This window comes from Cyanistes caeruleus, chromosome 6 (genome assembly GCF_971803275.1).
Source record: "Cyanistes caeruleus chromosome 6, bCyaCae1.hap1.1, whole genome shotgun sequence".
Classification (NCBI taxonomy): Eukaryota; Metazoa; Chordata; class Aves; order Passeriformes; family Paridae; genus Cyanistes; species Cyanistes caeruleus.
In genome coordinates, this window is record NC_141706.1 from 66,654,861 (window position 1) to 66,671,119 (window position 16,259).

General features: G+C 51.2%; 1 protein-coding gene across 35 annotated transcripts in view; it reads left to right on the forward strand.

The window, feature by feature from the left end:
* NIN (ninein) overlaps window positions 1-16,259 on the forward strand; it is a 59,848-nt gene that overhangs the window by 15,812 nt on the left and 27,777 nt on the right. For all 35 annotated transcript variants that reach the window (XR_015287821.1, XR_015287822.1, XR_015287823.1 and 32 more), the window contains 10 exons: window positions 2,414-2,577; window positions 7,128-7,167; window positions 8,345-8,532; window positions 9,550-9,696; window positions 10,599-10,766; window positions 12,834-12,970; window positions 14,122-14,262; window positions 14,402-14,576; window positions 15,128-15,238; window positions 15,990-16,079. Coding sequence is in view for 29 of the 35 variants with exons in the window: in XM_086892352.1 (XP_086748478.1) it covers window positions 2,414-2,577; window positions 7,128-7,167; window positions 8,345-8,532; window positions 9,550-9,696; window positions 10,599-10,766; window positions 12,834-12,970; window positions 14,122-14,262; window positions 14,402-14,576; window positions 15,128-15,238; window positions 15,990-16,079 (1,361 nt within the window). In the remaining 6 variants the exon portion in view is untranslated. The remainder of the gene's footprint in view (window positions 1-2,413; window positions 2,578-7,127; window positions 7,168-8,344; window positions 8,533-9,549; window positions 9,697-10,598; window positions 10,767-12,833; window positions 12,971-14,121; window positions 14,263-14,401; window positions 14,577-15,127; window positions 15,239-15,989; window positions 16,080-16,259) is intronic.

Below are 16,259 nucleotides of genomic sequence, written 5' to 3' on the forward strand. Positions count from 1 at the left end.
ACGTGGGTTGAGCAGCTCTTTCCATCCAAGGTTGGACTTGATGACCTCGGAGGTCTTTTCCAACCTTGACGCTTCTCCAACCCTTCCTCCCCGGTTCTGGCTGGGATTGAGAACCTGTTCAGTGAATTTCCTGCGTTCAGGAATGCAGGGGGTGGCTTTGTGTGTGCTCAGCATTCCCTAAAATATTGGGAATGGTGGGAGCATCAAGGAGCACCAGCTGCTGTGCTGGGGACTGGGAAGGCAGGGGCTGGAGAGGTTTAGAGGATGCTGGAGGTGTGGGAGGTGTCTGTGTCCTCCTGCTTGAGAGGTGAGGATGCTGGAGAGGAGAGGGATTTCAGGGATGGGGCTGCAGGATAAGGGAACAGCTGTAACCCAGTGTTAAGAGAAGCTCCCTGGCTCTGGAAATGGGATTTCAGGGTGCCTGAGCTGGGATCCCCTCAGCAGCTGGGCTCAGGCACAGCTGGTTTGCAAGTTGGAGCAAACTTTGTTCTCCTCGAGCTGTGAAGGGTCACCTTTAATTGCAAAAGGCAAACGAGCTCAGAGCAGAGAGAAGAGAGAAATCCACAGATGCTGAAAGCACAGGGGTGGGGAGATGCTCCTGTTCCCATCCCTGGGGCACAGCCTGGTGACACTTGTGTTTCAGAGAGTTTGGGTTGGAAGGGACTTTGAAAACCATCTCATTCCAACCCTCCTGCCATCAGCAGGGCCACCTTCCCCTAGAGCACCGAATTTCCAGCTGCAGTCAGCGTGGATTCTTTGGGAAACCCAAAAGGAAATTCAGCCGTCGCTCTGCTATTGCTGAATTCCCCTCCTCCATCTCTCCAAAGACAGATGGAGGTACGGCTCTGTCTTTGGAATAATAAAAATGATTTCTGAAGAAAAAACAAAGCCCCCAGCCCTCTCTTGTGTGGGAGGGAGAAAATAACTGGGTGAATGAGTAGCCACAAATATTAGCATTTCAGAGAGAGCTGCTGGATGGAGATTGTTCACCACCGGGCGGGCTTTAATAGGAGTGATAAGGTTTGCTTTTGTTCTGGGGCTCTTCCTTAATCAGCCTGTCTCCTCCTGATTTTTCTATCGGTGCACTCCATCGCCCAACTTTCATGTGCTGAGTCCCAGCTGCAGCAAATCTTGTTAAAATGGCCTTGTTCAAACACGGGCGCCGGGTTTGTTCCCTAGAGCTGGATGGAGTGCGGGGCTGCAGGAATCAAAGCTCTCCTCAGCCTGTGTATTTTATAATTCATTGCATAGCTAAGTTGTAGAATATATATATATATTTTTTTTTTTCCCCCCTCTAACAAGCTTGAAGCCTTTTCTTTCATATCTAAAGGAATATTATCCGAGGAGGCATTTGTGGGCTAGGGGGGTTTGGAGACCCGCTGCTTTCCGTGTATCCTTTGTCAGTGGTGGAGCAGCTTTCCCTGTGCCTTATTAGTATTGCACTCTTGCATTTCTTTTATATCAGAGCCTTCTGCAAATAAAATTTTCAAAAGCTGCTGCTCTTGCCACCAGGAGTGGTGGAAAATAAGAGATGATGGAGTCCTGGGGGGGTTTCGGCGCTCAGGTTAGCAAACACTGAAACAAAGGGTGGCACGGAGCCTTCCCCTAATTGAATCCCTGGTTAATTTGGTCCTTCCTTTAATTTGCCCCCTGCTCCAGATGTCAGAGGATTCTCACTGAAAACAGCCCAAAACCTGCTGATTTTTTTATTTTATTTTATTTTTGCTTTGTTTTGATCCTCGCCCGCGAGTGCTCCCGGATAATTCAGTCCCCAAAGGCAGGAGCTTGCTGCGGGAAGCTGGAGCTGGGGAATGTGGAGCCCCCTGTAATTAGATGATGACTCCAAAAAGGGTTATTTAGATCTTGCAGCTGGCTTTGGCTGCTCAGCACAGGCTGGGGCCTGCCCCACCATCGCCTGGATCAGCTGCTCCCGTCAGCCCCACAGAGATTCCAAACTCTCCCTGGTTTTTTTCCGCTTGCTCCTCGGGTGTTTGGGCATTTTTAATGGAGCTGAAATTCAAACCCATGGAGAACAGCCCAGGTGTCTGTGGGATCTGGAGACTTGAGCTGCAGCTCTGTCCCTAATTAAACCTGCCTGGTGCTGCTAATGGAGATCAGTGCAAGGAGGAGAGGCCTAATGGGCTTTCCATCCCAGGCTGAGGGGGTTTTCCTCCCCATCACCCTGTTAACTTGATCTGGGAATTGGGGAGGGGTGAGGAAGAGGAAGATTCCACTTTGTGATGGGTTTGTTCTTTTTTGCAGGGAGCAGCACCATTTCTAACCATCATACCCAGTGCCAGGGTGAGGGTAGTGATGATCCAGGAATGGTGGTGGCAATCGGATGCTCCAAACTCTGCCAGCAGAACAGCTCAAAAATCACATTCCTGATGTGTTTTGTGCTTGGATTCCCCAGATTCCTCCCCAGAAGCACAACCCAAGTACATCAAAGGTGGCAAACGCTACGGGCGCCGTTCGCTGCCGGAGTTCCAGGAGTCGGTGGAGGACTTTGCCGAGGTGACGGTGATCGAGCCGCTGGGCGAGGAAGCGCATCCCGCACACATCGCTGCCAGCCAGGAGGTGAGCAGGGAGTGAGGGGACCTTGGGGTGGCCTTGTCACCTCTGGCCGTGGCTGCTCCCCACATCCAGAGGGGTTGGGACGTCCCGGTGCCTTTCCTTGGGATCAGCCGCGCCTGCCCCGCTCCGTGTGCCGTGGGAAGCGGGGAAGGAGCCGGGGCTGACGTGCTGCTGGCGTTGCTGGCTCCTGGCTGCAGTGTGGGCCAGCAATTAAGGGCTGAGCCGCTGCCTCCGTGGCTAACGAGGTGTGGGCTGGGAGCAGACGGAGCACGTCCACATCCATTAGCGCAGCTGCCAAAATCCGGCCGTGGCTCCGGCAGAAGGGATGGGGAAAAGGGGTGGTGGGCGTCAGAGCACCACAGCCAGCTGCTGCTTTGGGACACTGGCATCTAATTGCTCCAAAAAAAACCCACATTCCTGGTTTTGTGCTCCAGCTTTGTGGCTCTCTTTGTGCCAGTGCTTTCAATCCCAGAATCTCCTCTCGCCTCCCCAGACGGGAAAGCCAAAGGAGCCGAGCGGTTGGAGTTGGTGCTGTTAGAGCACAGCCACAGCGGCATTTCCCTGGAGCTGGGCTGCTTCCAGCCTGCCCTGCTGTGCCAAGTATTGTTGATTCAGGAGCGTGTGGTGGGAGTTTTTCCACTGGGAAGGAGAAGCTCTGCTGCTTTCTCCCTCCTCTGTCTCGTGGCTCTGCTTGGAGTTGGGCTCTGCCACCACTCTTGTAGGGGGACACCCAACCCTGTGTGAGAGAGCAAGGAAGGAATTTCCAATTTCCCTGGTCTCAGTGTTATTCCTACCCAGCTGAGTTGAAGAAATGATTAAAAAAACCCCAAACCAGCACCTCAAAGAAAAGCTTTTCCATCACACCCAGCTGCTTCTCGCTGCTGGTGACCTTTGCTCGCTGCCTCAGGGATGCTCATCCATCTCCTGGCACTGGCCACTACCCTGACCTTGGAATCGATGTTAACCCACCCACACTCCCCAGGGAACTGATGGCCTTGGTGGAAGAGGCTACTCTAATCTCACCCCTTGGTTTGAGGTGTAAAAGGGTAGTCCATTAACAAGGTCAGTTAATTAACCCACGCTGCGCTGGGGCTGGATCAGTCTCCTGCTGGGAATGCTTGTTGCACCTTTTGGGCTGCTGGGATGGTTAATTCCTTTGCAAATGAAGCAAAAAACTGGCTAAACTTGGGAAATCCCTGCTTTATCAGCATTGCTGTCTCGCTCTCCAATGCAGATCCTCTTGGTATGCATGGAGATGACTTGCTGGGAGGTATTGAGGGGTCCCAGGGGAGTGTTGGAGGCCCCTGATGCGCTGATTCCTTGGGGTTTGGCCCGGGGAGCAGCCTTTGCCCAGTTCTCTCCTGTTGTGTGTACAAACACGCTGCTGGCGTTCCTCAAGCCTGTCCCTGGCCTGAGAACTGGGGCAGGATGGCTTAATTGCTGCTTGCTCCCAAGCAGTGCCAATTAAAAGGGCTCAGGCTCTGTCTGAGAGGTTTCCCTCCCTCCCTCCCTCCCTCCCTCCCTCCCTCCCTCGTAAACACGAGGAGAGTCTGGAAGTCTGCTCTGGGATCCTGGGACCGGCTGCCCAGGGAGGCTCCCTGCCCTCCTCCCCAGGGCATTTTCAGGTGCTGTTGTTTGAAGTGAAGAGCTGCTGGGTCTGGATTTGGCATTGACCCTGCTGGGAGTCGCGGGGTGCTGGTGGGATCCTGAGGGTCCCTCTGACCTGCAGGAGTTTGTCCCCATGGTGTGCTGGTGGGATCCTGAGGGTCCCTCTGACCTGCAGGAGTTTGTCCCCATGGTGTGCTGATGGGATCCTGAGGGTCCCTCTGACCTGCAGGAGTTTGTCCCCATGGATGCTGGCTGTGCTGGCTCCCAAACCTCAGTGGGGAGCATCCATCACCTCCCCTTCCCCAGCTGCTGGCTGTGCTCTGGGACAGATCCCTCCTACTTGCAGCTTGATGGAATCCCAGAATGTTTGGGGTTGGAAAGGACCCTAAAGCTCATCTCATCCCCATCTGATACCATGGGCAGGGACAGTTTCCACTAATGCTATCCAACCTTGAGGTTTTGGAATCTGCTGGCACATCCCAGTTCTGTCCACTTGCTCCCGTGCTCTGTGTGTTTCCTTCTGCACAGAATTGTTTCCAGCATGGCCTGGCACTGGAGAAAAACATTTTGGGGGGCTCAGGTTGAAACTCTGGGTCCTTGATGTGAGACTCCCAAAGTGGGAAGGCCAGGATTTGTGAACAACAGCTCAGGGATAGCGCCTGCTCCCAGAAAAGGCGTGTGACTGGTGTGACTGGAGCCTTGGAGCTGAAGGCACCAGGTGTGGGGGTTTGACAGCTTTTTTGGGGGTCTGTGCTGGGGCTGCTCAGCCCAGGGAGCTGCTGTGTGGATCTGGGAAGAGCGGGGGATCCATCAGGGCTCACCTCGCGGCGCGCGCTCCCGATCGGCGTTTTAATTAGCGATATATTCTGGGGGAGAACAAAAGGTCTGGCTGGCTGGAGCAGATGGCAGGGGGGAGAGGTGGCTGCTGCCTCATTCTGGGCAGAGCAAACGGCACAGGCTGCAGATGCTCGCCCGCGCCGCGCCATTCAGAGCCGTGGCCATCTGCTCGCCGGGCACGCGCCTCCCGAAGGATAACGCATTCCTGGGATCCCCGTGGCTGTGACCCGTGGCCAGCTGTGGCCCTGCTGGGCTTGGGGGACAATGAGGGCCTGACACGGGGATGTCCCAGCCCCTCTTTGTCCCCTCGCTGGCGGTGGCCGACCCCGAGCCCCCAGTGCACAAAGGGAGCCCCCAGCCCTGCGCAGGGAGGGAGGGGAGGTCACACGAGCGCCCTGGGGTCACTTCAGGGGGTTGCCAGCCCAAAAAAATCCCTGGCTTTGTTCAGCCTCCTCGGGTTGTTGGTGTTTATGGGGTTATTGTGGTGTCAGAGAATCCCAGAATGGTTTGGGTTGGAAGGGGAGCTTGGAGCTCATCCTGTTCCGCTCCTCCCACTGTCCCAGGCTGCTCCCAGCCCTGTCCAGCCTGGCCTTGGACACTTGCAGGGTTGGGACAGCAGCAGCTGGTCTGGTTTCGCTGAAAGTGCTTGAAGTGAGGGGGTCTGGTGCTAAATCAATCTGATTTTATGTAAAAGTGCGTACATTGCTTATGCAAAAAGACTTGGAGACAGAGGATCTGCCCTCTGAGCACCGCTGGCAGGATCCCCTCAGTGCCCCAGCTGCCCCCAAGGGCGAGGATGGGTGGCTGCAGGGTGATCTCTGGCACCCAAGCCAAAGTTTTCTGCATTTTCAGATGGTAATTTAATCGAATCCCAGAACCATTTGGGTTGGGAGAAATCCTAAAACCCATCCAGTTCCATCCCTGCCATGGCAGGGACACCTTCCACTGTCCCAGGCTGCTCCAAGCCCTGTCCAGCCTGGTCTTGGGCACTTCCAGGGATCCAGGGGCATCCAGAGCTGCTCTGGGCACCCTGTGCCAGGGTTGTGCCATTCTCTTTGTAAAGAACTTCCAGGGATGGGATTTAATGGCATCTGTTGCTTCAGATCCTGCTTTTTGTCCCTCGTGGGACTCTGGGATGCTGTGGCAGCAAAGGACCCTTGCCTGCTCCAGCAGCTGAAAGGGGAACAGCAGCAGAGCTAAAAAAAGTCCAGTGACTTAATCCAGTTTCCATGGCAACGTTGTAGATTAATGGCTTTTAGCTGTAATCTGAATGAGACGTATTGAACTTTTCTGTGACGATTTAGAGCCTCTTTATGTCCTGGGTGACTTTGACTGCAAATCCATCAGTCACGTGCAGGCAGAAGGATCCACTTGTCCCCCTGCAGAAGCGACATCTGCCACTGCTAAACCACAAGTTAATGTCATGGGGCATTACGTGGGAGTAAATTCCCTGGGCTGCTACAAGGGTGGCAGGGATGAGACAATGTGTAGTACATGAGGAAATCACCTTAAATGCTGTAAATTCTTGCTCCTGGTGCTGCCTGAGCTGCTGGAACGCTGCCAGAGGGAGCAGGATGGTTTCAGACCACCGGAGAGTGGGGATTTTTTCCCTCTGTTAAGCTCAGTAAAAAGGCTTTGTTGACAGCGTAGCTTTCTCTTGATACAGAGCTGCACTTAGTGGAGGAGTTTTGAATTTGGCTTGGCTGAGTGTGGGGGGGAAATCAAGTGTTGGGAAGAAAGGATAACCCAGCTCTGTGCAGCCCATGATCTTCCCTGCATCCCCATCCCCTCAGCCATCAACACCTCAAAGAAAAGCAGCGTGGTTTGCTCCGAGGGCAAACCTCTCCCTCTCCCCTCCCAGCTCCCTGCCAGGCTCTGATCTGTCCCCTCTCCTGGGTCATTTGTGGGGCTTTGGGCATCTCTGTGGGCTCTCCCCACCCGAGAGCCGCACGTGCCAGAACAAGGCAGGATCAAAGAGCTCTGGATTGCCAGCCCAGCCTGCAGGGAGATGAAAGCCCAGCAGCCTTGGATGCTGATCCCAGAGTCTCTTTCATTCAGGGGATGTCTTGCAATAGTAATAACTCTGTTTCCTTTTGTTGTCTCCCCAGCACTGGAAGACGCGAGGCAGCGAGGAGTACGAGGCCGAGGGTAAGAGCAGAGAGCAGCCCCTGGATGTGTTTATTCTCATTTCAGCTTTGAAGGGTGATCAGAGGAGCACGTGGAGAGCGGCTCTGGGTGTGTGGAGCATCCCAGCCTGGCTGGTGCAGAGCTCAGAAAGATGCAGCTGGGGCATCCCCCAAGCTGGGGGTGAAAGCTAAGGCAGGGCACGTCTTGTGCCACACCCCCTGTGCCTTCTCCATCCTCCTGTGGGTGTTCCTGGTCCCCCTGACCTCTGTCCTGGTCCCCACTCCTGCCCTGGGGGGCTCTGGCTGTACTGGAGCCAGGTGGGCACTAGATGTCAGCAGGGACCAGTCATTAAATGTTCCCCAATTGTCACAGAATTATAAAATCCTGGAATGGTTTGGAAGGGACCTTAAATCCCATCCAGTCCCACCCCTGCCATGGCAGGGACACCTTCCACCATCCCAGGATACTCCAAATCCCATCCAGCCTGGCCTTGGATGCTTCCAGGGATGGGAAATTTCTCTGAGCAACCTTTGCCAGTGTTTTACCATCTTCATCATCAAAAAACTTCCTTTTAATTGCACCAGCACCTCTTCCATATTTCAGCTGCTCTCTAACCCCTTCCCCATCCAAAGGGCAAACTTTTTTCTCCTAAATCTGCTTTTCCAGCCCCAGGAACCATATGATCCCATAACTGCCCAAGGGAAGAAGGGTGGGGGGGTTCCTTTTCCAGCAGCTGAGGGAGCAGAGCTCCCTGGCCACCAACCCATCAGACTCATCCACATTCCCAAAGATCCAGATCTTGCTGCTCAGTCTGCACCTGCTCAGGCACAGGGAGTCCCCATCCCTGCAGGGGTTAAAAGCTGGGTGGATGTGGCACTTGGGGACGTGGGTCAGTGGTGGCCTTGGCCATGCTGAGGAACAGACCTCAGTGGTCTTTGAGGTTTTTTATCCAGCCTCAGCAATTCCGTGATTCTGTGGACAGGAGGCTCCTTCCCCTCTGGTGGCACGTGAGGGAAATGCTGAGCAGAGCCAGGACCAGTGTCCAAATCCCAAAATCCAGAGTGTGCTCTGGGTAGGATGAACGCAGACAGATGATCCCTTGGGATCTGCAGAGCCAGGAGGGGGCTCTGCCCACTGCAGAACCCCCAGATCTTCTGCTCCTCACCCCAGACACCGGAGCAATCTCCCCCTTTTCCAGGGCAGCTGCGCTTCTGGAACCCGGACGACCTGAACGCCTCCCCTGGTGCCTCACCCAGCCCAGACTGGATCGAGGAGAAACTTCAGGAGGTGTGTGAGCACCTGGGGATCACCAGGGATGGCCACCTGAACAGGAAGAAGCTGGTTTCCATCTGTGAGCAGTACGGGCTGCACGCGGCGGCCGGGGAGGTGAGCGACCGCGTACGGAGCCGTCCCCAAAATCCCTCCTGGCCTTCACCACGAGCACAGGTGGCTGCTTGGAAAGGAGTTTGCAGCTCCAGCTCCTGGTCTTCAGTGAGGTTTTTGGTCCCAAACCATCAGGCTGCTCTAGGGGAAGACAGCTGCCAGCCTGAGCCGTGGTGTGCTTGTCTCCTCACGCAATCACAGAGTGGACTGGAATTTAAAAGCGTGGCTTGGATTCCAATCGTGCCTCTTTAATCCTGGGAATCTTCTAGCTAGACAGCAAATATGGGTTAAATATTCATAGGTGGTTGCTTTTGACTTTGTGAAGGCCTGTGGGCTGTTTCTGTCCTGCAGCAGGAGCTCAGGAGAAAATGAAATCTTTAGCAAAAACAAAAACCAAAACAAGCTCTTGTCAACTTAGGATTTAGTTTTATTAAAAAAGTTCAATTTTTGTGTCTTAAGATAACGTGGCTTGTAATAATTTCCTCCACAATACATGTTTCTGAGCAGGTATGCCTTTGCAGCATCCACAATGAAATGTTTTCAGGGTATTAAGGCAGAAAATGAAAAAGATAAACTGTAGACAAAGAGTGAGGGTCTAATCTGAACAATCTCCAGTCCTACTTTTGAGAAAGCAGCGTGCCCTGAGGCATAAAACAGATTTATGATAACCTTGCAGTGTCTTAGGGGTGGTTTTTTTTTGCCTGGTCACTTCAAGCTGCTCAGGGTTTGGTATATCTCAGTACCTTGAGCTGAATTCCTGAGGTCACTGTCTCAGGAGCAGAATGAAATGAGGTTTTTTATTTCCTGCTGCCTCATTAAACAGCAGCTCCAAGATGAGCAGGAGCTTTTCTTCATGGCAAATGTGTGCCTGCAATTTTCCACGTGGAGAGTATGGAGATGTGTTAGGCTGATGTTGCAGGTAACTCTTGCCTTGCTCTTTTTGGAGCTGTGGGAATAGGATGTTTTATCTGTGCCACATTTTTTTTTTTTGACCTTTATGTGATTTCTGTCTCCTTGCAGGTGCTTGAAGAGGTGCTCCATAACCTGGAGCAAGATGGGACCATGAGCATAGAGGATTTCTTTTATGGCCTGTTGAGAAATGGGAAATCTCTCACACCTTCAGCATCTACTCCGTACCGGCAGCTGAAGCGTCACCTCTCCATGCAGGTGAGAAAGTGAGAGCTCAATCCTGGCCTAAAAGGAGCAGGAGAATTCCTGAGCAATTCCCAGCCAGCCTTTCTCCTCCTCTTCCTCAGCGTTTGTCCCTGCAGGGGCAGCTGTGAGGGTCCCCGAGGTGCTGGCAGTGAGGATCCCCTGCTCCCAAAGCAGATTCCAAATTCTCTCTCAGAAAATAAACCAGAATTTCCTCAGGGGAAAGGGCTCGTGGCTCCCCTTTGAAGTTTTGTGGCTCGGAGAGGGCTCTGGCAACCTGTGGAGTTCAGTGTGTAAATGGCCTTGTAGAATTCCAGGCTGGTTTGTGTTGGAAGGGACCTTCAAGCTCGTTCCAACCCCCTGTTCATGGTCAGGGGCACCTTCCACTATCCCAGGGTGCTCCAAGGTCCATCCAGCCTGGCCTGGAGCACTTCCAGGATGGTATATCCAGTATAAACTGGCTGCAGGGGGAAGCAGTGCCCTGGGATAGGCTGGGCACATGCAGGTTCCATGTCTCTACTCCAATTCTTGCTTTTTTTTCCTGAGAGAGAGTTCAAAATCTGCTCCCTGTCTTTGCCTGGAAGCTGAGTGCTCTACCCAAACCACTCTACAAGTGCTCCCTGCAGCTGTTTTAGGGAAAGTCCCATTCCAAACCAAAAATGAATGGTGGGAAACCCTTCAGGAGCACGGAGGCTCTGACAAACTTCTCCTCCTGGGATTTATTTTAAATCCGGAGCGCTGGGTCGTGCCCCGGTGCCGGGAGCTCGGCAGCGACGTTCTCGCCGCCTTTTTGCTTGGCAGTGAGGAAAAAGCAGATTAATCCTTAATCTCCAGAGCAGTGCTAGGGAAATTCCATTGGTAAACCGAGGGAATTGGAAGTTGGTTTTGCCCTGTCACAGCCTCATCCTCTCTCCCAGTCCTTCGACGAGAGCGGGAGGCGCACGACCACCCCCTCGGCCATGCCCAGCACCTTCGGCTTCTCCCTCTTCTCCAGCCTGGACGATGGGATGGGCTTCGGCTGCGTGGAGGGGGTGCTGGACTGCTGGCACCAGGAGGGCATCGAGAACAGCCAGGAGATCCTGAAGGTAACCCCAGCTGCAGCTCACCCCCACTTATCTGCAGGTTTTTGTCTCCCTGTGTTGGATGCTCAGTTGGTTTTTTTATTGTTTTATTTTTTTTTTTTTTTTTTTCTTTCCAAAGTTTTTGGTTTTTTCCCCCTTTTAAAACTTCCCAGCCATCCCTGGGAGTGTCCAAGGCCAGGTTGGACAGGGCTTGGAGAACCTGGACTTGTGGAAGGTGTCCCTGCCCATGGCAGAGGGCTGGAACTGGATGATCATAAAGATCTATTCCAGTCCAAACCATTCCATAATTCTGTAAATTAGAATTATTTATATACTCTATAATATATATATTTTTATATATATTTTATATATTTTTATTTATTTCTATATATTTATTTATTTTATATTTATATTTATAATTTATATATATTTTATATATTTTTATTTATATATATTTATATTTATTTATAATATTATATATAATAGATATAATTTATATTATACATATTTATTTATATTATAGATAGAAATATATATTGTATAATTTATATTATATATTATTTATATTATAAATATATATTATAGATTTAACATATAGAATATATATTTATTTATATATTAAATTAGATATTAAATTATATATAAAAACATATTCTTTATATATAAATATTTTATTAATAAATAGAAATATTACTATTAGTTTTAATTACTATATTAAGTAATATTAATTAATATTGGTTATTAATAGTAATGTTTAAATATAAATATTTCATATTATATATATTCTTATAAATTTTTTTTTATATATTTATATTTAAAATATATATAGAAATTCCCAGTGCTGGTGACAACAGTTCTGGGAAACTTCCAATCATTTCCTTTATGGTGCATCCCAGAGAACATTTTATTTATGATAAAAATCCACTGTGATTTCCAGCAGGGCTCGAAGAGGTCACCTACATTCATTAGGAAGCAATTGAATTCCTTTCCCTCCCTCAATAGCTGCACCTGCAAACCTCTCAGCCCTGGGATAATCTGAATTATTGCTCGTGCTGGGCTGGAGGACAGGAATTGAAACCCTGCCCAGTCCTCAGTGTCCATGAGACAGAGGAAAAGGGTGGTGGGGATGAGATCAGGTGAATAAATCCATAATGCCCATCTCATTTAGAAGCTGTGGATGGGAGAAGACAATTTCATGTGACCATCACTGGATTCCCAACAGTGATGGCTGTGATTCTCCTGGCTTTTAAAATTCCAGCCAAGCTGCCACTGCTCAGGATTTAAAACCCACACTCAGATTTGTGTGTCCCCCTTCATTTTGTTGCTTTCCACTGGAAAATTGCTTTGTCCTGGTGTCACTGGGGTGGTTTCTGCAGTGCTTCAGCCCCACCACGAGAGCTCTGCTTTGTGCTCCTGCAGGGTTATGTTGAATTATTTAGGTTGGAGAAGTCCAGCTGTCAGTTTAGCCCATGTTCACCTCTGAACCCCATCCCCAAGCACCACATCCATGGGGGTTTTGGGCACTTGCAGGGAAAGCAAAGGCCTTTCTTCAAGGCTTGGAGCAGCCTGAGATTCTGGAAGATGTCCCTGCCCATGGCAGGGGTGGGACTGGATGATCTTTATTGTCCCTTCCAACCCAAAGCATTCTGATATTTTACAAAATCCCGAGCAGTTGCTGATGGTAACTCTCTCTCTAAGAGGTGAGATCCTCACCATCAAATCCTTCCTGCTCCTGTGTCACCTCTGCTGCAAGAGCTGCTTTAGTTTAACACAAACATCCCCAACCACCCCAGCAGCAGCTGAGTCCAGTCTCCTTAGATCCAGCAGGGAATTACTGCATTCCATCTGAGCTTCATTTCCTGTTGGATTTTTTTTTTTGGGAAGCACAACCAGGACATTTCCCATCTCCTCCCTGGCAGCAGCTCTGCTGAGGAGGGAGGTGGCAGAGATGTCTGCTTTATTGCCCTCGGGGCGTTTGTGACAGATTAATTAGCAAGTTAAGATCTCTTCTGAGCCTGTCAATCCCTGCACAGACGTCTCCAGGCTCCTGCAGGGAGCTCGTTCCGCTCAAAGGACGCGTTGTTCCCGCAGGCTCTGGACTTCAGCTTGGATGGGAAGGTGAACCTGACGGAGCTGACGCTGGCGCTGGAGAACGAGCTCCTCATCACCAAGAATGGGGTGCACCAGGCAGCCCTGGCCAGCTTCAAAACGGAGATCAGGCACTTGATGTGAGTCCCAGGGATGGCTTGGCCAAGCAGGAGCTGAGCAGGGAGCAGCTGGTGGGTGCTGGCGCTCCCAGGGGCACTGGGGTGGCACTGGAGGGCTCAGCGCTCTGAAAGTGCTCAGAAACTTCTTGTTTTGCCTGGGGAAAACACTCAAACCTCTCCATGGATTGCAGAAAAATTCCAAATCAAAAACAAACAGTGGAAAACCCTTTTGGAGCATGGAGGCCAGCTCTGATAGACTGCTCCTCCTGGGATTTATTTTAAATCCTGAGTGCTTGGTTGTGCCATGGTGCTCCCGCCGCAGAAAAACGTGGTTGAAAAATAAGGAATGGAAGCAGCAGGCTGTTCCCAGTCTGGGAATGGGCACTGATGGCCAAGGAATGCACAGCCCAGGGCAGAGGCTGCTGGAGTTTCTCAGTACCTTTAATCCAAACTGATCTGGGGCATTGCAGAGGTTCGATGGATATGGAGGTGAGGTACAAGCACACTGTAAATCCCAAAGTTTTTCCTTTGAAAGTCAACACAGTTAGACTTTGTGCTGGACTTGCTGTGCAGGTTTCTCTATCGGGAAAGAAGCTCCAGGGACACCTCAGAGCCCCTTGCAGGGCCTGAAGGGGCTCCAGGAGAGCTGGAGAGGGACTGGGGACAAGGGATGGAGGGACAGGACCCAGGGAATGGCTGCCAGTGCCAGAGGGCAGGGATGGATGGGAGATTGGGAAGGGATTCCTGGCTCTGAGGGTGTTGAGGCCCTGGCACAGGGTGCCCAGAGAAGCTGTGGCTGCCCCTGGATCCCTGGAAGTGCCCAAGGCCAGGTTGGACAGGGCTTGGAGCAGCCTGGGATAGTGGAAGGTGTCCCTGCCCATGGCAGGGGTGGAATGGGATGGTCTTGAAGGTCCCTTCCAACCCAAACCATTTCAGGGTTTGAATTTGGGGGCTGGATCACAGCTCAGGGTCTCAAGGGCTGAGGTCTCAGGGTCTGTGGGGACACCAAGACGTGTCCAGAGCTATTTGGGTGTAGATTCAGACCCAGTGACTAAACACAGTTGATGAGAGCCTTGGAGATCTTTCCAAGCTTCTTCTCTGATGTCTCAAACCCCCTTTTTTGGGGGAGCAGTGAGGGCTGACCTAATCCAGGCTGGCTCTGCTCTGCCCAGGGAGAGGTTTGACCAAGTGGCCAGGGAGAAGGAGAAGCTGAGGTCAGACCTGGAGAAAGCAGAGAAGCTGAAATCCCTGATGGCCTCGGAAGTGGACGATCACCACGCCGCCATCGAGCGCCGCAACGAGTACAACCTCAGGTAGGGACCACCCCTCCCTCCTCCTGGGCAGCGCTGCCCTGGCATTGCAGGGACTCTGGTGGCCACCCAGCTTCACCCCAGCAGTGTTTGTCACCTGCCTCCTCTGATGAGCTCCTGTCCCCTCCTGGTGCCTTGGCAGGAAGCTGGATGAGGAGTACAAGGAGCGAATCGCCGCGCTGAAGAACGAGCTGCGCAGGGAACGGGAGCAAATCCTGCAGCAGGCCAACAAACAGAGGCTGGAGCTGGAGCAGGAGATGGAAAAGCTGAAAACGGATGAGAACTACATCAGGGACCGCCTGGCCCTGGCCCTGAAGGTAACAGGGAATAAAATTTCCCCCAAAAAGCCGGGATACCCTGGGAGAGGGAGTGACTCCTGCAGTTCATGTCAAAAGGATGAGTTCTGGGCTATGTTTAGCTGGCCAGAAGTCATTTAAGCTGTAAGATAGAGGGGTGTCCATGAGAATTGGTGTCTGGGGCACCTCGATGGCTTCTTCCATGGATTCCTAATCTCCAGTTCAAATCTCTGCTGCCATCAAGTGCAGAGTGTGCGTGTGGATGGCTAGGAGATAAAGCCAGGAGATAAAACATCTTGATCAAGTTTAAAATACTCTTTTAACAACAAACAAACCATCCAGAGCAAACTTGCTGTTAATTAATTAGATAATTTATCAAAAGCCCAGTGTTCGCACTTGCTGTGGCAGGAGTGGGTTGTGTGTGGATGGATTCATAATTCACCACCAGAAGCTTGGAATAGTGTCATGCTCTGGATTGAATGGGAGTTACCCTTATTTTGATGAGTTAACACATGCTGATTTTTCCCTCCTCCAAGTGCTGAGGCTGTTGTGGTGTTTTGTGTTTGTTCCAGGAAAACAGCCGCCTGGAAAACGAGCTCTTGGAAACGGGAGAAAAACTGGCCGAGTGTGAAAGTCTGGCAGGCAAACTGCAGAGGAACTTGGAAAATGTCCTGGCTGAGAAGGTAAATCCTCCTTTTCCCAGTGGGGTTTCAGAATTAAATCACTTGTAAGTTGCTACATTTGAGCTGCCAGTTTAACTGATACCCAAATTATCCAGCACAGGTGCCTCGCTGACATGGGCTGCTAAGGGAAAATACAGATATTCCACCTTAGCTGTAATTTTATTCTCATTAAAGCAGGGAGCCTTAGAGTGAAGCAATCATCTGTAAAAGATCTGCAGGGATTTTTTTGCCTCCCAGTGAAGGAGTTTTGGATAGACCCAGCTTGCAGGTCCTTTGCAGGGAAGATGATGCAGGAGGGAATGAGGTTTTACATGGCATCGCTGCTGGAATTGGGTGAAAATCGAGGTGAACAGCTGTTCCTGGCTGTATTTCATGAAACTTTTCAGAATATCAGCTTCTCCAAAGATGTTTAAATTTGTGCAGCCATAGCCTGAGGTTCATATTTTAGGATTTCCAGCCTTCTTTAAAGCTTGGGATTATTTACCACACTGAGATGTGTATATGCCAAGGTGGAAAGCTGTGATCTGCAATCAAAATGAGCACGAGAGCTGTGCTAGGTGGCAAACAGGTTTTTTTTTTGGGAAGTTACTCATTTTCTGCTTGGGGAAGAGTGGGGTTTCTTTATTTAAGGTAAAAATCCAGAGTGGAGAGGGGAGTGGAGGCTGCAGGAGTGCTTGGAATGGCATCCCTGCCGTCCTGAGGAGGGCTGCAGGGTGGGTGGATAATTGGATATTCCATTCCTGTGTTCCAGTTTGGTGACCTGGATCCCACCAGTGCCGAGTTTTTCCTGCAGGAGGAGAGGCTGGCCCAGATGAGGAGCGAGTACGAGCAGCAGTGCAGGGTAAGAGGAGCTCAGACCTGGCTCCTGTATCCACCAGGAACATCACAGAACCATTTAGGCTGGAAAATCCCTCTCACCTTGAGTCCAGTCATTCCCCCAGCACTGCCAAGCCCTTCCCTGACCGTGTCCCCAAGTGCCACATCCTCACCGCAAACAAAGGCTTGGAGAACTCTTCCCACA